This window comes from Fonsecaea multimorphosa (genome assembly GCF_000836435.1).
Source record: "Fonsecaea multimorphosa CBS 102226 unplaced genomic scaffold supercont1.5, whole genome shotgun sequence".
NCBI lineage: Eukaryota > Fungi > Ascomycota > Eurotiomycetes > Chaetothyriales > Herpotrichiellaceae > Fonsecaea > Fonsecaea multimorphosa.
This window is the reverse complement of record NW_015971639.1, coordinates 580,503-601,576: the sequence shown is the minus strand read 5'-3', so window position 1 is coordinate 601,576 and position 21,074 is coordinate 580,503. Positions and strand designations below refer to the sequence as shown.

General features: G+C 52.0%; 8 protein-coding genes across 8 annotated transcripts; 4 read left to right on the top strand and 4 right to left on the bottom strand.

Moving 5' to 3' along the window:
• Nucleotides 1-259: 259 nt before the first annotated feature.
• On the top strand, nt 260-2,712 carry Z520_03426 (uncharacterized protein; the record flags this gene model as incomplete). Its single annotated transcript, XM_016773937.1, has 6 exons — nt 260-379; nt 437-682; nt 831-942; nt 986-2,124; nt 2,191-2,395; nt 2,447-2,712. 6 exons carry the CDS (start codon nt 260-262, stop codon nt 2,710-2,712), a joined length of 2,088 nt encoding a protein of 695 aa, XP_016634883.1.
• Nucleotides 2,713-3,827: 1,115 nt separating this feature from the next.
• Nucleotides 3,828-6,770, top strand: Z520_03425 (plasma membrane ATPase; the record flags this gene model as incomplete). Its single annotated transcript, XM_016773936.1, has 3 exons — nt 3,828-4,259; nt 4,333-6,670; nt 6,724-6,770. The coding sequence occupies 3 exons, from the start codon at nt 3,828-3,830 to the stop codon at nt 6,768-6,770; spliced, it is 2,817 nt and encodes a 938-aa protein (XP_016634882.1).
• A 1,306-nt stretch (nt 6,771-8,076) lies between these two features.
• Z520_03424 (uncharacterized protein) lies at nt 8,077-8,892 on the top strand (the record flags this gene model as incomplete). Its single annotated transcript, XM_016773935.1, has 1 exon — nt 8,077-8,892. One exon carries the CDS (start codon nt 8,077-8,079, stop codon nt 8,890-8,892), a length of 816 nt encoding a protein of 271 aa, XP_016634881.1.
• Nucleotides 8,893-9,523: 631 nt separating this feature from the next.
• Nucleotides 9,524-10,861, bottom strand: Z520_03423 (uncharacterized protein; the record flags this gene model as incomplete). The annotated part of the gene is made up of 1 exon (XM_016773934.1): nt 9,524-10,861. One exon carries the CDS (start codon nt 10,859-10,861, stop codon nt 9,524-9,526), a length of 1,338 nt encoding a protein of 445 aa, XP_016634880.1.
• A 1,120-nt stretch (nt 10,862-11,981) lies between these two features.
• On the bottom strand, nt 11,982-13,449 carry Z520_03422 (uncharacterized protein; the record flags this gene model as incomplete). The annotated part of the gene is made up of 2 exons (XM_016773933.1): nt 11,982-12,432; nt 12,542-13,449. The coding sequence occupies 2 exons, from the start codon at nt 13,447-13,449 to the stop codon at nt 11,982-11,984; spliced, it is 1,359 nt and encodes a 452-aa protein (XP_016634879.1).
• Nucleotides 13,450-14,680: 1,231 nt separating this feature from the next.
• On the bottom strand, nt 14,681-16,572 carry Z520_03421 (uncharacterized protein; the record flags this gene model as incomplete). The annotated part of the gene is made up of 6 exons (XM_016773932.1): nt 14,681-14,896; nt 14,973-15,272; nt 15,326-15,505; nt 15,567-16,185; nt 16,235-16,330; nt 16,388-16,572. 6 exons carry the CDS (start codon nt 16,570-16,572, stop codon nt 14,681-14,683), a joined length of 1,596 nt encoding a protein of 531 aa, XP_016634878.1.
• Nucleotides 16,573-17,172: 600 nt separating this feature from the next.
• On the bottom strand, nt 17,173-18,235 carry Z520_03420 (uncharacterized protein; the record flags this gene model as incomplete). The annotated part of the gene is made up of 5 exons (XM_016773931.1): nt 17,173-17,284; nt 17,338-17,773; nt 17,822-17,864; nt 17,915-17,992; nt 18,056-18,235. 5 exons carry the CDS (start codon nt 18,233-18,235, stop codon nt 17,173-17,175), a joined length of 849 nt encoding a protein of 282 aa, XP_016634877.1.
• Nucleotides 18,236-18,930: 695 nt separating this feature from the next.
• Nucleotides 18,931-19,929, top strand: Z520_03419 (uncharacterized protein; the record flags this gene model as incomplete). Its single annotated transcript, XM_016773930.1, has 3 exons — nt 18,931-18,987; nt 19,091-19,450; nt 19,555-19,929. 3 exons carry the CDS (start codon nt 18,931-18,933, stop codon nt 19,927-19,929), a joined length of 792 nt encoding a protein of 263 aa, XP_016634876.1.
• Nucleotides 19,930-21,074: the final 1,145 nt, after the last annotated feature.

Here is a 21,074-nt window from a genome sequence, read left to right as displayed (position 1 = left end):
CTGTAGAAGTCTTGTGGGCGCAATCTACACTTAGCAGGAAAAGGAAGAATTCAGGAGAAAAAACTACACTCTTGCACCGCGCATCATCTTCTCTTCACCTGTACCTCGAGTCTGTAAGACGTCTTTGTCCTTCGAAGACTCCGTATGCGTTGATCGGCTCAACTTTCCTGTCCACGCCATCTTCCCACCTAGCCAGGCCCAGTTCCTACCTTCAACACATTGTGTCATCACCAGCTGTAGGAAAGCTCGCTGGGCCATCATGTCTTCCGCAGTAGCGGAGCTGGACTCTATCCTGCAGTCCATGCTCAACCTCAAACCTCCAGGAGTTTCAGGCTCAAAGATCACGGCCATCACCTCACTTTGTACCGCAAACATCCAAGTATGTCGATATCTCAGCGCTGCTGCTCGCGTCTCCTGTAACTGACGTGACCTCTAGTCCGAATCAGTCCTCATTCAAAAGATCTATACCCATTTCAAGAAGACGCCAGGAACACACAAATTGGGGGTTCTCTACGTTATAGATTCCGTGACGAGACAATGGGTAGATCAAGCCAGAAAATCAGGTCAACAACTGGGTAGCGGAGCTCCTGATGGAACCTTTGCCGCTGGTGTGACTCGAGTGACTGAATTGCTCCCCGTACTCATGAACGACATTATTGCTACCGCCCCAGAAGACCAGAAGGTATGCCATTCTATGTCCGTCGTACCTCCTAAGCGTCTGAAATGCGATGAACACTGCACAGGCACAGATTGCCCGTACACGTTAACCTAAGTCCTGTTGTTTATCCGGTTGCTTTGATTGAGACTCATGTGTGACCCTTTTTGTTTAGGTCAAAATCAGAAAGCTCTTAGAAATCTGGGAGCGGTCGAACACATTTCCGGCTCCGTTGCTTGCTTCACTCAAAGAAAAGCTTGACGCGCCAAAAGGTACACTCAATTTCTGTCTTTTATTCCTCGAAATCATGTCATCCTAACTGTTGTGCAGTCTCAACCACACCCGAAGGATCGCCAGCACCCGGCTTCGTGCCACTCGGTCAAACAGCTACTGACAGTATGGCAGCAAAACCGCCACAGCAGCAAGACACATCAGCTATCCTGGAAGCCCTCAAGAACATGGCAAAGCAGAATACTGCAGCGCCACCTGCCATTCCAGCACCCGCTCAAACTAGTTTGAATAATCTGTTAGGCGCGCAGAATGGGATCCCCCTGACGAACAGTACCGTAAATCCCGGCCCTGCTCCCGCAGCCGCCAATGGGCCGGCTGTAAACCAGCTTGGAGCTCTGTTCGCTGGATTGAGTAATGGTGCGCAAAGTCAGAGTCCTGCAAATGTACCTGCAAACCCACTTGCTGCTTTTCTTCCACAACAAGCTCCTGCTCCAGCAGTGCCACAAAACCCTGCTCCTCTAGGTCAAGATGCTCAGTCTCAAGCTCAAGTTCAATTGCAACTCTTGCAGCTGTTGGCTAGTCAAGGTGTCCCACCAGACCAATGGGCGACTGCTCTACAGCTGTTGAACATGCAGGCGGCAGGAGGAGGTGGTGCTGGTAGTGCCAGTGGCGGTGCGAGTGCCGGTGGCCTTTCCTTTCCGCCTCCTGTACCAGCAAGCAATTGGGCAGGCCAGGTTCAAGTGCCCGGGCCGTCACGTGATGCCCAAACCCGTTCCCCTCCTGGTCAATATCGACGCCGCTCACGCTCCCCTGGGTATGATAGACGCCGAGATCTGTCCCCAAGACGCCGCCGAGATAGTCCGGGGGCTGATGGATATCGTAATGACCGCGACGGCAGACGAGGTGAATACCGTCAGCGCAGCCCAATGGGTAGGAGACGACGAAGCACGACACCCCCAAGTGACTACAAGCTCCCACCACCGGGCCCAAAGAACGTGCAATGGGATCCGATGCTTCCAAAAGGTCACATCAAAGTCTTCAGTCGAACACTCTTCGTGGGTGGAGTCACCTCGTCTGAAGCACATTTGAGAGGCTTGTTCAGTAAATTCGGTGTGGTTCAAACCTGCATTGTCAACATCGATAAACGGCACGCTTTTATCAAGATGATTAATCGCCACGATGCGGAAAGTGCGCGTGAAGGCATGGAAGAGCACAAGGTGGGCGATATGCAACTCCGCGTAAGTAAATGCAGGTTGGCAGCGAATTGCAAAGGGACAGAGAACTGACTGGCGTTTGCCTTGCAGACCAAATGGGGCGTGGGTTTTGGACCACGTGACTGCAGCGACTATCAAACAGGAATTAGCGTCATTCCGATTGAACGCCTCACGGATGCCGACCGCAAGTGGCTCCTGACCGCCGAATACGGGGGCACTGGCGGTGCGCCGATCCAAGAAGGCATGGTTGTTGAAGAGCCCGACATTGAGATTGGTGCAGGGGTTTCCTCGAAAGGTATGACTGGTCCCTCCGCACAATGGCAAACATCTTCTAACTCTAACGCAGCCATGAGTCGACGCATTGCCACCGACCAGGGTGGACGACGTGGTCCTCAATCTTCTCGCCAGCATGGGGGACGTGATGAAACCAGATACAGCAACAATGACCGCCGAATGGACCGAGATGATCGGCAAGGCTCGGGCAACCCCAATAACATTGGTCTCATGCCGGCAATGCCTTTCCCCATGAATTTCGGCAACATGCCAAACGGAATGCCCAGCTTCCCACCTGGATTTCAGATGCCTGCATTCCAGCAAGGCAAGCAGGATTAAAGGCACATGCTCGGGCAGTTTGGACCGGCACCATCGAAGTGGCCCACAGGCAGAAAAGGCGTTATCTCGTTACCGGTACAAAGAGTTCATGGCTGAGGTATGATACCCAATCTACGTGTATGATTTAAGACATATTCAGGAGTTGGTCACCAGGACAGAACAGCCCTGATTGGAGGCGGTTGTGATGGAAACGGTTTTTCTTATTCGACCTCTGTCCTGCATTGGAAATGCAGGCTCTTGTAAGGCCGTTATGGTGTCGCTAGCGTTGATGCTTTGACAGCACGATCGAGACACCGCATAGGGATTTACATAGGCAGGTTCAAGCACAAAGGCATAAGTCAGGATAATGGAAGTACGCTTTTACACCGACAACTCTCCCCACAAGGATTGATCTCAACGTGTTCTTCTTCCCACGTGCTGCGACACGTGGATCGGCTTTGAGATGACTTGTTCTGTACTTGTAGACAAGATCCATGCGACGTTGCACCAATCCCCCTCGCCCAATATTTTCTTGTCTCATTAGGCTATGGATCCCTTTTTCTTGTCCATCTTATCATCAGACACCCAAGCCCCACAGGCAAGGCTTCCACGCCCGACACCGCCTCAGTCACCCGACAATTCTGCGTCTTGGAAGGAGCACTGCCAAGTGTAGAGAATGGAAAATCGGACCATGAACGACACGGGCGACTGGGTCTGGAGCTCCAGAGGGCTTGGTTTCGCCTGATCAGCGTATGAGAGCGACAGGGCAAGCGGTCACCATTCTGTTGTTGAAGGGATTGGCGCAGGATTTGCGGGGGTGCAACTTGGAACCCTGATCCCTTCCCACTCCCGAACTTTCTCTTACCACTTTGTTTCTTTCATCTTTTGGCTCATGGCACTTTCCCACCAATATTTCTTGCAGCCTACGAGGAGACATCATTCTATCCTTCCTCTCGAGCTCGTGCGACCTGACACTGGGGGCAGCGACCGAGCGTGACGCCTTCCCCGCCTGAGAATCCCCAGATCTGTCGCCATTCCGCAACTATTTCTCCCGGCGCCCGCATCCTCACGCCGTGTCCTTCTCCCAATGGAGTCGATATAGCACACACCGTTAACCTCTCCTTATCTTATTCAACATGGTAGACATACCATCCGACGCTAGTTCCTCGGGTTCGACCCATTCCGTCCACGAGAAACCTCACTCTCAAATGCAAGTCAGCGTCAGCGATGTTGTTCCAGACGAGAAACCCGACGTCATGTTCACGCCGCGGAAGGCTTCCAGAATGGACAAAGACGATGACGAGGAGGAGGAAGATCTAGACGCGCTCATTGAAGAGTTGGAGTCACTCGACCCAGACGCTGAGATCGAAGCCGAGATCGAGACGGCGGCGGGTGCTCGAAATGTGCCCGAGGAAATGCTGCAGACCGACACGCGTGTCGGCTTGATAGAGCCTGAAGTCGTGGCCAGGCGAAAGAAGTACGGGCTCAACCAAATGAAAGAGGAGAAAGAGAACTTGTTGCTGAAGTTCTTGGGATACTTTGTTGGTCCCATTCAATTTGTCATGGAGGTATGGCTGCACCCCTCGCGACACAAACCGATACCCATCTCGGCGATGCTTATACTGATGCTTTGTCCCACAGGCTGCTGCGATCCTTGCCGCTGGGCTTGAGGACTGGGTCGACTTCGGTGTCATTTGTGCGTTGCTCTTGCTGAATGCCAGTGTCGGTTTCATCCAGGAGTTTCAAGCTGGCTCTATTGTCGAAGAGTTGAAGAAGACCTTGGCCTTGAAGGCTGTCGTCCTCAGAGAAGGACACCTCATCGAGATTGAAGCCCCTATGGTGGTTCCGGGAGATATTCTACAACTTGAAGAAGGCACAATCATTCCTGCTGACGGCCGGCTTGTTACCGAAGACGCCTTTCTCCAGGTTGACCAATCCTCCATCACCGGCGAGTCCCTCGCAGCGGACAAGCATGTGGGCGACACCTGCTATGCTTCATCTGCAGTAAAACGAGGCACGGCCTTCATGATCGTCACAGCAACGGGCGATCACTCCTTTGTCGGTCGGGCGGCTGCTTTAGTCAATGCCGCGTCAGGTGGTGCAGGTCATTTCACCGAAGTCCTCAATGGAATTGGTACAGTCCTGCTCGCCCTCGTGGTTTTCACCTTGCTCGTGGTCTGGATATCATCTTTCTATCGATCTAACGACATTGTCACTATTCTGAGGTTTACATTGGCAATCACCATCATTGGAGTTCCTGTCGGTTTGCCTGCCGTGGTCACCACTACCATGGCTGTTGGCGCCGCCTATCTGGCAAAGAAGAAGGCCATTGTCCAGAAATTATCCGCCATCGAGTCGCTCGCAGGGGTGGAGATACTCTGCTCGGACAAGACTGGCACTCTGACCAAGAACAAACTTTCTCTCCACGAGCCATACACCGTGCATGGTGTCGATCCCGAGGACATGATGCTCACCGCATGTTTGGCTGCGTCCCGGAAGAAAAAGGGTATGGATGCTATTGACAAGGCCTTTCTCAAAGCCTTGCGGTACTATCCTCGAGCCAAGCAAGCCCTTTCCAAGTACAAAGTCGTCCAATTTCATCCATTCGACCCAGTTTCCAAGAAGGTCAGCACTGTTGTTGAGTCACCTCAAGGTGAGCGTATAATTTGCGTCAAAGGTTCGCCTTTATTCGTGCTCCGCACAGTGGAAGACGACCACCCGATCCCCGAGGAGATTGATATTGCATACAAGAACAAGGTGGCAGAGTTCGCGGCTAGAGGCTTTCGCTCTCTGGGCGTTGCGAGAAAGCGAGGTGACAACTCCTGGGAAATTTTGGGAATCATGCCTTGTGCAGATCCTCCTCGACATGACACAGCAAAGACCATCAACGAAGCCAAATCTCTGGGTCTGTCCATCAAGATGTTGACTGGTGATGCCGTCGGGATCGCCCGGGAGATGTCTCGACAGCTAGGACTCGGAACCAACGTCTTCAACGCCGAGCGTCTTGGGCTTGCTGGGGGTGGCACGATGCCGGGTTCAGAAGTTTACGACTTTGTTGAGGCTGCCGATGGGTTTGCTGAAGTGTTTCCACAACACAAGTATAACGTCGTGGAGATCCTACAGCAACGAGGTTATCTTGTGGCAATGACTGGCGATGGTGTCAATGATGCGCCCTCGCTGAAGAAGGCAGATACCGGTATCGCGGTGCAAGGCGCAACCGATGCAGCACGGTCAGCGGCAGACATAGTGTTCCTGGCGCCCGGTCTGTCGGCCATCATCGACGCCCTGAAGACTTCGCGTCAAATCTTCCACCGCATGTACGCATACGTCGTTTATCGGATCGCCCTGTCACTTCATTTGGAGATATTCCTAGGCCTGTGGATCGCCATTCTCAACAAGTCACTCAACCTGAAACTGGTTGTTTTCATTGCTATATTTGCCGACATCGCCACATTGGCCATTGCCTATGACAACGCCCCTTACTCGAAGACGCCGGTCAAATGGAACCTGCCTAAACTCTGGGGCATGTCCATTTTGTTGGGGATCGTCCTAGCTGCAGGCACATGGATTGCACTGACTACAATGATTGTTGGAGGCCATGACGGTGGTATCGTTCAGAATTTTGGGCACACGGATGCTGTGCTGTTCCTTCAGATTTGCCTCTCGGAAAACTGGCTGATTTTCATCACCCGTGCTAATGGCCCTTTCTGGTCCAGCATCCCTTCCTGGCAGCTAGTAGGAGCGATCCTACTTGTTGATATTCTCGCCACATTTTTTTGTCTTTTCGGTTGGTTTGTCGGCGGAGAACAGACCAGTATTGTGGGAGTGGTAAGGATTTGGCTATATTCTTTCGGTGTCTTTTGTGTCATGGCTGGCGTATATTACCTGTTGCAAGACAGTGTCACATTTGATGACATTGTTCATGGAAGGAAAACAAGGAGCAATAAGGTGCTCAAGAAGAGAGATATGGAGGATTTTCGTGAGTTTGACCGTTGTGAGCGTGTTCATGTCTTGACTAACCTGCATTCTCAGTTGTGTCGTTGAATCGCGTGTCCACCCAGCACGAGAAGGTTGCGTGATACGCAACTCGTATGCTACAGGCTGGCTACGCGCGGTCACAGTCAGCAGGAACACCCCAGAGTTGGCCAAAGCCGCAACTCAACCATGATCTACTCTTCAGAAACAATTTCTGCACCGATTCCATCAGGTCTGGGGCTCGGTTGATGGAACAAGTGCTGAATGCCCCAGGGAAACAGAAAGAAGCATCAAGGCCGCTACTCCCGAACCTGCATTTCCACCATGCATCATCATTGGAGCAAGAGATCACGTCAGGATTTCCGGACAGGAGGATCGGTTCTGAGAATTCCATGCCCCAGAGCAACCAACATGGGACCTTGGTACCGCAGCGCAGCGCATAAGAACTGGACACTGATAGACTGGGGGTTTGGGAGGACAACTGCTGCAACGGAAAACACGATAATTGATACCCTTTTACTTGTCATAATCTGGATTCAGCAAAGGGACGAGCGATACCCGACACGAAGTATTGGACTTGAGCGATGGCGCTGTTTTACAGGTGTTGTTTTCTGTTTCCACCGTGTTGGACTATTGTGGATGGGGATTGACCAGGCTCTATGCACATTCAGCAATCAGGGGGCTGGTGAGGATGTTGGAGGGAGTCCGTGTCTTCAGGTCTTTAGGTCTTTTGCATTCGACGCCAGGCTGGATGGAGGACCTGATGCGTGTAGGCAGTGACTCGTGCGGTTGCAGTCGTGATGTTGATGACCGCACCATTAAGCCAGAAGAAGGATTGCTGTCATGGAGGACAGAATCGGTGTACATCATAAGCCACCAGGACTGTGCGACATGCAGGGCTTAAGACGTGAGATACCTTTCCCAGCATTTGGCCATGGTTATACAATTCCCTCGCTGTAAATAATGCCACTCCATTGACGTCTTTTGAACGAGGAACTCTCTGTTCTTGGCCGTGAGTTTGTTACTTTACACCTGGCATTACTAGCACCGCCGAGCATCATGCTTCCAAACCGAGGTCCCGACCCAAGACATAACAACCTATACACTAGAACCAATAGTACTCTATTCACTCACCGGGCCGAACGTCAGTGGAGGCTACATTGTCGAACTTCCCTCCTCTGCGAACTCAGCTCTCCATCAGGCGGGGGGACCCGAGGTATGTCGGACCAGATCTGCGGAGAGAGCATGGTTTGTGCAGCCAGGGGCCTTATAATGCTCAAAAAGTCTAGTGATCTCTCCGCATATGTAACCGCGTCTCTCGACATCCAGAAAAAAAAAAGATCCTCTCTTTTTTGTCTCTGGTTTTCCCCCCTGATCGTGTTGCATTCGACTTTTCATTTGGTGGCAGCAATGGACGTGCCTGGATTCGCACTGATCACCGGCGGCGGATCCGGCATCGGCAGAGCATGTGCGCAGACGTTTGCGCGCGAAGGCGCCGCGGGAGTGGCACTGCTGGACGTGAACCACGAAGGATTGTTGGCGGTGAAGGCCGAGGTAGAGCAGGAAAAGAGACCTCCAGGACTCCAAGCGTGCAGGGTCGAGGTGTACGTGGTTGACGTGCGGAACGAGGACCAAGTCAACCAGACGGTGAACCAAGTGGCGCAGACGTTTGGCCGGATCGACTACGTGGTCAACGCGGCGGGTGTGGCCAAGAAACACGAGGGGGGAGCGGCGTTTGCGCGCACGGACGACTGGCAGCGCGTGCTGGACATTAACCTCACGGGCACGTTCTTTGTGCTGCGGGCGGCGGCGCAGATCATGTTGAAGCAGGAGCGCATCGTGTCATCCCTCGACGGGAGGGCGTTGCAGCGCGGGTCCATCGTCAACTTCGGCTCCATCTTGGGCCACGTCGGCGTGCCCACGTCGACGGCCTACACGGCGTCCAAACACGGCGTGCTGGGCCTCACCCGCACGGCCTCCGAGGACTACGCCGCCCGGGGTCTCCGCATCAACGCCATCTGTCCCGGATACATCGACACGCCCATGACGAACCAGGACCCCGTCGTGCGCGGCGTCATGGCCGAGCGCGTCGCCAACGCCGTGCCCATGCAGCGCGCGGGACAGCCCCAGGAAATCGCCGACGGGGTCGTTTACCTCTGTGGCGGGAGGAGCTCGTTCGTTACGGGCACGGCGTTGTTTGTCGATGGCGGGTATACGGAGAGGTAGTTACCTAGTCCAAAGGGAGGGGATGAATATCCTTTTTTGCTTTTGATATTTCTGCTATCTGGTAGTTTGCTTTTCTTGACCGCTTTTGCGTGAGTGTGTCTCTCTCTCGGCTTTTCCCCTTGTGCCATTTGGGCCTTTCTGAAATGCTTGAAAGAGTTTGAGACTGGCTGGCGCAGTGAAGATTAGAGAATAGGCTTCTCCTTCGCGCATCGCCCAGGAGGCATTTTGATAGGCAAGGGGAAAGAGCATCTTCTGTCAAGGGTAACCATTGTCAGAAGAGAGTCCAAGACGCAAGCCATAACCTCCCTGTCGTAAGCCTCGCGGAGGCTACTATACTTGAGACGAGATGTTTCTCTCATCAGCCTTCTCCCGTTCCCTCTCCCATCAGGCCCGCCAGCGAGGATGAAGAACTCTATCTACACTCAGCCTTGTGTGAGATCGAAACTAACCAATCACAGCCCAAAACCAAGGTACTGAATACTGTCCAGACCTTTTATTGCAGACTCGTCGTCCCATAGACAGCTTTCTTCCCAACTCCAGCACAGCAGAAGACTCTGCCAAGTATCAACAAAATTCTCAGTTTTCACGAAATTGCCTCCGAAACCGCCGTTCTGAAGCATTCCCTTATGACTCAAACAGGCCACCTAACACCGTTTGGTTGAAGAATCGTAATATCAAGCCAATCTGGTGCTTGACCGGCGTTATTGTGCGTCACATTGTATAGTATCTTGTCCGCGTACGTCGCGTTAGATTGTCTCTCGTTCGTAGATCCTAGCTCATCACACCTGCATCGCCTCCACAGCTGGTCGCCCTTTCTATCTCGACTGATAAAGACTTGTACAGCTTTGCGCTGACCGTACTCGTCCCTACGCCAACAATTGAGCGTGAGAGGAAAGACTTTGCAATCGGCGTGGCGATGCTTTGCATATGCTTGCACGGCAAATGGTCCAATAAGGGTAAATGTCGACAAGAAATAGAAGGCGAACCAAGCCTGTGGGTACTTCGAGGCCATTAGGTCTTTTATAGAAATTGGAAATGTCACACCTTCTACTGTGGTTTGAATGTGGCCAGGAGGACGGCTCGTCGACGGTCCGTTGATGACTATGTCTCGAGAGTTTTTGAAGCAGTCGGGGGAAGGTGCTAAGAGGCCCCATTGATCGGAAACCCAAGGACGGCTGTGGCTGGGTAGACTTCCTACAGGCGCTGTCCAAGCGAAAATAGACTCGTCAAGATGTCTTTTGAGTATTTCTTCTTGCAGACGCTGGAACGCTTGTCTGCCCTCTCCATAGAACGGCACAAGCTGCACGTCCAGCACACCGACGAGGCTGTACGCAATATCTTCGATTTTGGTCGTCCTTCTGCCGGCTTGCCAGCTTAGTCTCGTTGCAATGCTGGCGTTTAGAAATTCCACTGTCCCAGTAAGGTACCGGGCTTCGATGCCAGTGATGCGCGAGATGTCCCTGGCTAGATCTGCTCTCGTACCTATCGGTTGCCAGTCTCTGTCGAAGAATTTCATCTTGCGGGGCGCGAGCAGCTCTTGCAGTGTCCAGCCGCGCTCAAACCACTCCGAATACTTTCGCGCAGGCCAATCTTCAGTCTCATGAGGCCTGAACAGATCGGTACCCGGGGTTGTACTCACAACGTCTGGCAGATAGGTGTAGCAGACGGCAGCTTTCTGATACCACTGGAACATCGAATTGATCGATTCGTTCATCTCCTGAGAGCTAGCCTTGTTAATGCAGCAAGAATCAATCCAGACCCATTTCAGCTCATCTTCTTTTGCTCGCGCGCAGGCGCCTCTAATCTTGTCCAGTTGTGGCGACTGTTCTTGGGTGTTTTTGAGCTGGGCGGCATTTAGGGTTTCGAATGTTATCTCTTCTTCGTACCAACGGTGCGAGAGTATCGCGTATGTGACGTTTTCGACATGAATGGTTTGGAGCTCGTATGTCTCTACATTGAGCAATCGCATGGTGCCTCGGGAGCACGTTGAGGAGGTCGCTTGGGAGCGAAAGTACTGTAGGAATCAAGGAAAGTCCCAAAGCCAGAAATCTGTGACCGTAATCGAGGTTCAGATTCAAGATGCTGGTCTGGGCAGAGGAGAAGTGGGAGCATGTTGCAGAGTGCGCCATCAGGCTGGACGTCGTAGGCAACTTATGTACGCAATTGAGAAACTTGCCTTGGGTGCCTTGTTTGCGAAGGGTAAGGCTGTATGGCTGTATGGCTGTCTAGGTGCTTGAGTTCCATAATTACTGGCTCAACTCACCAGCTTGCCGGATATCCCAGTCCAGGTCAGGGGTTTCTTATCCACCCGAAACGCGGCTCTGTTCGAATCAATCCCAAACGGACGATGACCACAAGACGAAGATGATAGCTGTGAGGCTCTGTGACGATTTTGGAAAAGGGTGAATGCATGGGGGACACCCAAAGTTCCTTCCGCCGTGCTTCTTACTCCGTACAGTATTGGCCCTTTCGAGCAGGTGAAACACCAGAAATCAGGACCTTGGGGGCCTCATTGTGGGATGTGTGAGGGTACAAGCCTCTCAGGCGTAAAATGTGGTATGTAGGCACGTAGGCTACACTAGGTGGGTCGCAGTTGCCATAGCCTATCAGGCCTGCCAAACCGGGCTCAGGATACATGGCACAGCCTCACCTCATATTGGCTTGTGCACCTAGGTAGCTGCGCCTCAAGTCAAATGGCAACGAGATGCTCAAGTCCAGACGCGGAGAGAAATGGACTTTGTAAAGGTCAATTTTGACCACAGTGCCTCGTATATATGGCTATATCCTCTACCTGCTATGTATACAGGTATGTCCTCATTGTATATATATTGCGTATCCTGCAACTCAGCTCTTCGTGGAGCTTCCTGTCTAGCTAGCCACCTAGGTATATTGATAGATATTTCAGTCGTAACACGTTACTTCGTTCAGAAAACATGAGACCTGCTCCCTCTACCTCCAGAGCCTGCATCTCCTCTCGCTGCATCTCGCTCACCTCACCCCTGTCAGCCCAACTTAGCTCATAAGCAAGATCAGTGCATTGCTGCCGTGCAAATGATCGAACCAGGACCGCCGAGAGACGAGTCCTCACGCTAGCCACTTGAGCCTCGGGGTGGCAGCGAGTAAACACTGACACTGGGCGTGAGGTCCTTGAGAGGGCCCCTTGCGGGCGCGGCCGCTTTGGCCACGAGCTCGCTGTGCGAGATCGACACCTCAAGGTCCTTCAGCGGATATTGCACCGGGTACTGGATCGGATACTGGAAGCCTTTTGGCAGCCCCGCGGGGCTCCGACGTCTCCTGCGAAGGAGGAAGAATGCTCCGGCGAGGAGGATGGCGGCGGCGGCAATCGCGACGGCGACGCCTATGCCTGCTTTCGCTCCACCGGACAGCCCTCCCGAACTCGCGCCTGTCGAGGAGCCCGCAGGGGACGTCTGTGACCCGGGCGAGGGGAACGTGAAGTCTAGCGTGAAGGACGCATTGGCAAATGCGATCTCGGCGTCGTTGATGTTCGGATCAACCGTGGTGTTGTCCGGGTTGAGCACTCTGGATATATATGAAAAAAGTAGACGTCAGCCAAAAACTCCGGCAAATTGGGTTGATGATAACAGGAGAGAAATAGATGGGCTTTCTTAGAATGTTTAAAGATATATACCCGTAAATAGTGTAGATCATGCCGCCACTGAACAACCAGTCGGCAGAACCGACAATGCGGGCGTTGTTGATGAAGACAAAGCCGTTCTGGCTAAAGATGGTGACCTCCGAGCCCTCGTACGTCGCATACTTCCCGCTGGGCGGCGAGTCAGGATTGATGTCGAGGAGCTGATCGACGACATGGTACGACACCAGCCGCTCCAGCTCGGTCCAGGTCATGTTCTCAATCACGCTGCCAATCTCCTGTAGAGAGTAGTTCATGGGTAAAAACACCGTGACGTCGGACAGTTGGTCGATGGTCAGTTGCTGTCCTCCGGTCGTGACCACGGCCTCGGCGAATGCGGATCCCCCGAGCATATCCTCCGCCTCGACGGTTTCCTTGAAGGACCCGGGAAGAGTCAGGAAGGAGTCGATGATGTAGATGATGCCGCCAGTGAAGTCCAGTGCGCTTCCCTCGGTCTCTGACGTTTGGAGGTTTCCAGAAGTGAATGATATCGCATCAGACCATGGCGACCCCTTGGCAGCGAGGACCTGGCCTCCAGTGACATTTTCGTACGTCGAAGATAACAATGCCGTCGTGACGAGGCTGTATTCGTCGGAGCTGAAGCTATAAAAAGTCCCGTTCAGCACATGGTAGCTCATCAGGGCCTCCGCGTCCGCCGCGTCGAGCGGGATGCTCGGGATCGTCGAGGAATCTGCCAGTGCCGCGAATGCATCGTTGTTGGGCGCCAGGAAGGTGATATCGGACAGTCCTTGGAGCCACACGGTCAGATCAGGAAACCTGTCAAGGTAAGTCACCAGGTCTGAGAGCTCGGCCACGCCATTGAGCGTCTCGATAATGCCTTCATCCTGCGCCGTGACGAGGCCAAGACATATACACACGACAGCTGGGAGCAATTTCTGGAGCATCATGAAGTGTTGTTGATTGACGCCACCAAGATGTAAAGGGCAGATATTCCCAAGGGAACTGCAGGTGGGAAACTAAGGTTTGCAGAGGGAGAGAGAGGGAGCGGATTAAGAGACATGGCCGCATGCCATTCCTGGGAACCCATGATGGTTATCGTGAAGACCTGGAATCGTACTTCATTTCTTGCCGTGAATGTCCGTTCGCAAAGGTTCTGGTCAGTGGTCACACACACCCTTGGACCTACAGTAGCGCTAGAGGGGTAGAATGCTGGAATCCTTCTTGGGTGGAAGCTATGATACCATTCGCCGAGCTGGGAGACGGCGCAACTTGCGAACCATCGTGCCCAATGAGAGGCAGTTGAAGCCAGGAGCATGACAGGTCGACGAAGCTGGCGGCAGATAGCATGACGGCATGAGATAGGATGCCCATGCTTTCCTCAAACCCCTCCCATGCCCAAAGCAGTGGGCTTCCTGCAAGCAGTGACAAGCTCCAGGCATGGACGAATCAGTGCTGGAGGAATCCATTTTGGTCGCTCGCAATGCCGGAAAGCTGGCAGTCGGCAAGCTGGCCCTTCGATCCCGCGGCACGGTTTTGTCTGCGGGGTCATCGCTGGTTGATGGAGAGATTCGGGCTGCTGGTGAATTTCCCCAAGGCTGAAACGGCTGCTCGTCTGCATCTTTCCCCTGGCCATGGCGAATGGCGAATCTGCCATTGCTGCGGTTGGCCTGAAGATGCTGCAGAAGCCTGTAAGAAGTACGTGGCCCACCCCCAAGGAATACGAGACATCCACATCTTCTATCGGGATTATGGCTGGCCTTTCCAAATGAAGATGAGCATGATTGGTAATGAATAAGAGCCCATGAACACGCCTCCGAAGGCCCGAGCTTCCTGATTCGACATTGTCGGGAGAAGCTGGACGAACTGGTAGACCCGAGCAAGTTTTTTCTTGGTGGTTGCGTGATCATCCTTCTTATCTCAATACGTGCGTTACATAGCCATATGAAGTCTGGGCGAGAGGAAAGCCGTGCATCTTTGAGTTCCTCGCGGCCAGTTGCAGAGAACGCCTGCCACCCCAGACACACCCAAAGCCCCCACCCGAACGACAGACGAGGTGTCCCGTAATACACGAGATCTTCATCAGGTATTAACAAAGGTAGATTAACGAAAGGCCTAGTCGGAAAGATTGCTCAGGAACTGCTACTCGCGAGGGCCTTCCCATCCATTTCATTCTTGCTAGTCTTCATACCTCCGGAGAAACTCCTGCGCTTCGCAGTACTCCCTTTCAAGAACCTCTCGATGCCTCTGAGACCTGATTGTGAAGACGGCGGGAAAAGGAAGTGGCCCTCCCACAAAGTTGTCAGAGTATGTCTCACGGGGGTCGAGATTCGGAGGCGAGTTTGGTTCTGCCGTGATGTTAAAAGCCCACGCCATCTTGGCCATGTTTATCATCTTGTATATGCGAACCCATATCAGCTTCGTCCTGGAAGACATAAATCTTCAAGTACTGAGGTCATGTCGAACTTACCAATGAGTTCTCACCCATCTCTTGGCCTGGGCAGACTCTCCTGCTCGCGCCGAAAGCATAGGTGGTCCTCCTGTTGTCCCCATCGACAGTGTCTTCACTGACCCTCGTTCCGAATTTGTTGTTCAGCCATCTCTCGGGAATAAAGTCCGCAGGCTTGTCGTATTCGGTTTCGTCATGATGGATCGACCAGACATTGGCAAAGACGATTGTACCCTTTGGCAGGAAGTAGTTGTCGTACCAGTCATCCTGGGTCGACATGTGAGGCGTTCCTTCCGGAGCGAGCGGCCTCCATCGAAAGATCTGGCGAGTCCCCGTCAATCTCTAGGCCTCAGGAACACCCTTCAACGACTTACCTCGGTCATTATAGCTCGCATATAAGGAAGGTCTTTGATATGGTTAGCTGAAGGTGAAGTGGCGTCGCCGCAGACGTCGTCCACCTCTGTTTGAGCCTTCTTCAACACTTGAGGGTGGGATATCATAGCCAAAACAAAGAGATGCAAGTTGGACGCCGAGGTTTCCGAGCCGGCTTCCAGCTAAGACAATATACCTAGTCAGTACTTTTGAGCCATTCCAACGTGACCGAGGAGGCCGCACCAGAGTTCCGCCGACATAGACAAGCTGATCGTAGCTCAACCCACTTTTATCACTTCCTTCCAAAAGCCTTTGCATGTAACATGGATCTGTGGCTTGCGGATCCATCCTGGCTTTTGTTTTGTCAAGCAGGGCACTGTAAAATGCTTTTTGCTTTTGGCCCATTGCCTTTGCTCGAGAATTGAATGGCGCGAGGAAGCCCGGAATGTGCTTGAGGAAAGGGAAAGCGTCGACGGGCTGAGTTGCTCCAACCGCCAGTGTATCCAGGAATGCCGTTAGTATCTCGTAGAATCCTTTAACCTTCGGATCGTTGTAAGTAGCTCCTCTTTGGCCGTATACAGACTCCAGAACCACGGCGGCTGCGTAGCGGCGTACATGATCGGACCATTGTTCAGGCGACTGCATTATCTCGTACATTGTTTGACAGGATTCTGCTTGCTGAAGTGGGAGGATGCTGCCGAAACCTCTAACATTCAAAAGCCCTGCAGCACCTTTTCGGAGCGCTCTCCATGCTGGGCCGTATGGCTGAAAGAGAATGTGAACATCATTGGGGCACATGAGCTCGTTTGCCACATAGTTGTCAGGCCGGCTGGAGTAGACATTGCCTCTCTTGTCGTAAAGCCTGTGCGGTGTTAACCATGTCCCTTTCTACCCCTGACTTTACAACCCACTCTCTGACAGGCTTGTAATTGCTGAGGACGACGACGTTCAGAGGGCCGAATTTCAATCCGACAACCGGGCCATATTGCCCTTGCCAGTCGTGAAATCTAACTCATTCAGCTCCCATGATCCGTTCGACTAGCAAAAACACAAGAATATCTTACTTGAGGAAAAGTTTCTTCAAAGGTAGTTGATGAAGATTCCCTATCACTGGCAGCCCAGGGGGACCTGGAGGGAAATTCCGAGGGCGACGGCTCGCAGGCACATAGTACACAAGGAATGATGCAAATGCGAAAGCAAGTGCTCCCACCACCAATCTCCACACGTAGGCAACAATGGTCGGTAGCATGTCGGTTGCACAGAACATGTGTAAGACTGATGTTTGCACAGTCCGACAGTCGTAATGCTTTTGTACACTTGGTTGAGCTCAACTTCGTGTCAGCCATGTCAACTCGATGAAGCCGTCGCCATTCAGGCCCTTTACGCCTGTCCAGCCCAAATCAGCCTGCCTTTGCCCAAATAGTGCAGTACCCACTTGGACGTAAGGCTACCGGTCAGAGAGCGGAGACAGACGAGCAAGAACATCTCGTGTTGATTGATTCAAAGGAGTCATCGAAATCAAGGTGGTATTCGTAGATGAGAGGAGAAACACCGGATGACGTTATATCCATACCTGGAAAAGGGACAAAAGTTCACCTTGAATATCCATATAGGCCTTCCTATTAGTCAGATATGAATACAGTAACGAATTTCGTATAGAAGAATCGTTGGAGTCAGCTGATTAGTCATTGAAAGTTTGCCATAGTGATCTCCGTCAATTTGAACGAGGGGAAACAACCAGGAAATTTGAAAAGATCGTATATGTCAGGTTTGGAGTTAAACTTCCAACAGAGATCAGACAAGAGTGCGATCCTTGTGAATCATTCACTCCCGAGCTGAGTCTCAATGATCAGCTTTCGAAGACCATCTTGTTCGAGATCTTGCCAATGCGCTCAATCTCTATTGTTACCGTATCGCCATCACGCAGCCATGCCGCTGGCTTCATGAAAGCGGCCACACCACTGGCAAGCGTCAGTCGAGAGATGCACCAAGCGTCTTTTCTTCAAGCACTTACCTAGGAGTGCCTGTCATTATGACCGTCCCCTTTCTGAGCGTCATGCCTCTGGCTAGGTGTCGAATGATAGCGCTGATGCCAAAAATCAAATCATCCGTCTTCCCATCTTGTCTCAATTCGCCGTTGACCCAGGTGCGTAGTTTGAGGCCCTCTGGATTTACGACGGCCTCGGGTGAAGCAATGACGGGACCAATTGGGGCGAACTTGTCGAAGGATTTGGCAGGGCCGTGCTGACCTCCTGATCTTGGTGCGACTTGCCAGTAACGGGACGAAACGTCATTACCCACGGTAAAGCCTAGGACGTACTTCATGGGATCTTCTTTCTCGGAAATGTTCTTTGCGTCTTTGCCGATGACGATCGAGAGCTCGCCTTCATAGTCTAGCTCCTTTGCTTCAGGATGAATAGGGATGTCCTCGAAAGGGCCTGCTAGGGTATCTGCGGATTATCAGCGGTGATCAAAATACGACGAGCAAAAGTGCTAACCTGGGTATTTGGTAAAAACCACTGGGAAGGTTGGAATCGGAAACTGGACCCGTGAGATGAGCTGCGATCCCAGAAATGCTCGTTTAAACTCACGCCCGCTTCCTCAGCATGCTTTCTATAATTCAGCCCAATGCCTAGAACGATTGGCACCTTCTCCAAAGGGCAAAGGACCTGGGATGATAGGGTAAGCATCCTGTAAAGAATGTGGCGCCTCTTCCGGGGACATTGTCGAACCTCAGAGATGACAACTTTCTTGTCCAAGGCTTGGAAATTATTGTCGAACGGGTCGGGGCAAGAAAAGACTTGGACTTCTTTGCCCTTGAGGTCAGATTCCCAATCAGAACCGGCTTCACCATAATAGATTTGACCGTCTGAGGCTCTGAACCTCACGAGCCTTTGGAATTTCGTGGCCATGGCGACCGGATCTTTTACTGAGATTTTTGATGATATTTTCCGCTGCTCAAGAAGCCAATCCGACTTCAATGAAATGAGGCCTCAGCGTCTCTGATCAAGCACAACGTATTCTGTACCGTTTGAGTTGACAGCAAAGACACGAACCAGTGCTGACAATCAGCATCTTGGGCCAAGAAGCACCTGGTATAAGTAGTAGGCCTTAAGCAGAAGAGACTTCCACCCGCGGGACGTGATACACCCCGTAAAACGGCAAACCCCATCGCGCCGTCCCCGCTTCTCGGACTGCGGAGTCTTCACTTGGCCGAAAATCGTGGGACACGTACTCACCGGCTGTGAGACACCCAGTCTCAAAGGGTTTCTAGATAGGTTTGGTGATGGCCATGCCTTTTCCAACACAGTTGGCCGGTACTTGTGGACAGTGAAGAGTTGAAGGAAAACAGCAGGTTAAATAGGGGCAGGAGAAGTCAGGGGAATTGACGTCACACGTGGATAGCTTATGGACATGTCCGGCAAAAATCTGCCTGCGATATACGGAACAAGCATCTATCTCTACCGCATAATTGATGCCGCAGTATCTAGGGCGTTGTTTGACTAACTACAGCCCATTCTCTTCTCGTCTCCCCTGGTCTTGTCAGTGCAGTGTCGGAGCTTGGAAGTCTCAGCGGCAGGTCCAACCATTAGCATCAACTTGCAACATGTCGACTGAAAAGAATTACTTTGGGAGTTCACCGGACTATATATTCAAGCACCGAGTATGTGCTTGACCCAGTCTCCATAAAGCCCACGTACTGGATGTGAAATATAATATATGGCATCTTGCGGGACCTTAATCTTCTAACCATCCTCATCCTGCAGATCCAATACCCTTCTTCTCGTACCATATTCGTATCTGGGGCCACGGCAGGGATCGGGCTCGCCATCGCAAACCACCTCCTAGCTTCAAGCGATCAGCATCTCCTTATCCTGGCCGGTCGCAAGGTTGATGTGCTGAACAAATTCCAGTCCACAACTCCAGATCGGGTCGTCACGCGGGCCGGAGATATGGCTGACCTTGAATTTGTACAAGGAATGTTGCGAGGCGTGCAGTGTGACGGTCGGCTGGACGCGCTCGTGCTGAACCACGGTACCTTGGGACAATGCTTGAGGATAGGGCAGATGGAAGGCGATGAGTGGGAGCGCACATTTAGGATCAATGTAACCAGTTGCGTTGTCTTGGTAAGCTCAATCTATCATGATGTTTGCCGTAGGAGGTTTCCTACGTGCGCCGAACGGTTAAAGTGGCGTCGGCACAGTCTAACTCTTTGCTGCAAAACGAACAGATCAAAGAAACACTCCCTCTCCTCCGGAGCAACAAGGGCCACATCATCTTTACATCCTCAGGCGCCGCTTCGAACGCATACCCCTCATGGGGTGTCTATGGAGCCACTAAAGCAGCCATCAACCACTTGACCATGACGTTGAAGAATGAAGAGCCTGAAGTCACCACGGTGTCCATTCGTCCCGGTGTCGTTGACACAGCCATGCAGATGGATATCAGGGAGAAATACCTTCACAATATGGACGAGAAGGACCAACAGAAATTTCTGAGCGCCAAAAAGGACGGGAAGCTCTTGCCGCCGGAGAAGCCTGGAAATGTGATTGCAGAACTGGCTGTAAGGGCAAAAAAGGAGTTCTCGGGGTTGTTTTTGAGGTAAGAGCCCATGAGTATGATGATTTACACGGAATCTTCATTGACACACCTCGAGTTGGGATGACCCACAATTAGCCGAGTACCAGGTTGAGTAGTGCTCGAGCTCTATCAGGCGATTGTGATCCGACCGGTACGAAACCGGTGTGCGTGGCTCTTGCAAAAGCTCATGCTCCTGAACATTCGTGATCATGGGCGGAATTGTATCAAGAGCACCTGTTCTCGCGCAATCAGCGGGCATTGCGGAAAATAGAAGCAAGCCAAGTCGTGGAAAGAAACTGGATCAGGCGAAAGATGAAAAATGAATACACAAGCTTAAGCATTAGAATCCAGCGGACCTTCATACTTAGCATGGAAGAGTGGTGTGTTCATCATGTAGTGGTTTTGCGGAAGCGGTGGTCGGACTCACCATTATGACATTGCAAAACCGTCCACCGACAATGCATACCCTAGACTTCTGATTCGCAGTTAGGAAATGTCCCAGAAACAACAAGAGGTCCAAAAGATGATATGCTGTCGAGTGTCGTTCAGGTAATCGAACCAGTGTATTCGTCAATTGCATTTCCGAATTTGATAGTACATAGTGTTGATCATCATTTGGAAATGGAGAGGAAATCGATAGGGGGAAGGCAGACATACACCAGAGGGGATTTTGAGCTGCTGGACGATAGGGGGCGTGCCATTATCCTGTAATCTATCAGTGACCGCGTACACTTTATGGAGGCCAAAAGTCTAATGGGGAATGGGAGATGTTCAGTAGGTCCTGTTTGGTTTGGACAGGTAATCACCATAATTTGGTAAGATAGGGGCGACACGAATGTTCATCATGTAGGATTTTTAAAGAAAGACAGGGAGAGGGACCACTTACCAGGCAGGAATTGGCACGCTCATACAGTGACAGGGGCTCCCCCGGGGAGCTCAGCATGCATCACCTCTGTCCGTCAGTAGAAGGACCTTGGCTCTATTCTAAGAACCCGCAAACTCTTCGGCGACAAACATCGATGTCAATACTGATGGCACCATGAATGTGGAATCACATGGGGCATGGTAAACAGCAAAGAGAATATCATCGTGTCGACGAAGAGAATCAAAAGTGAAAATCAACCGTAACTTCGGAAAAAGAATTTAGTTTGCGCCAAGACATGATCTACG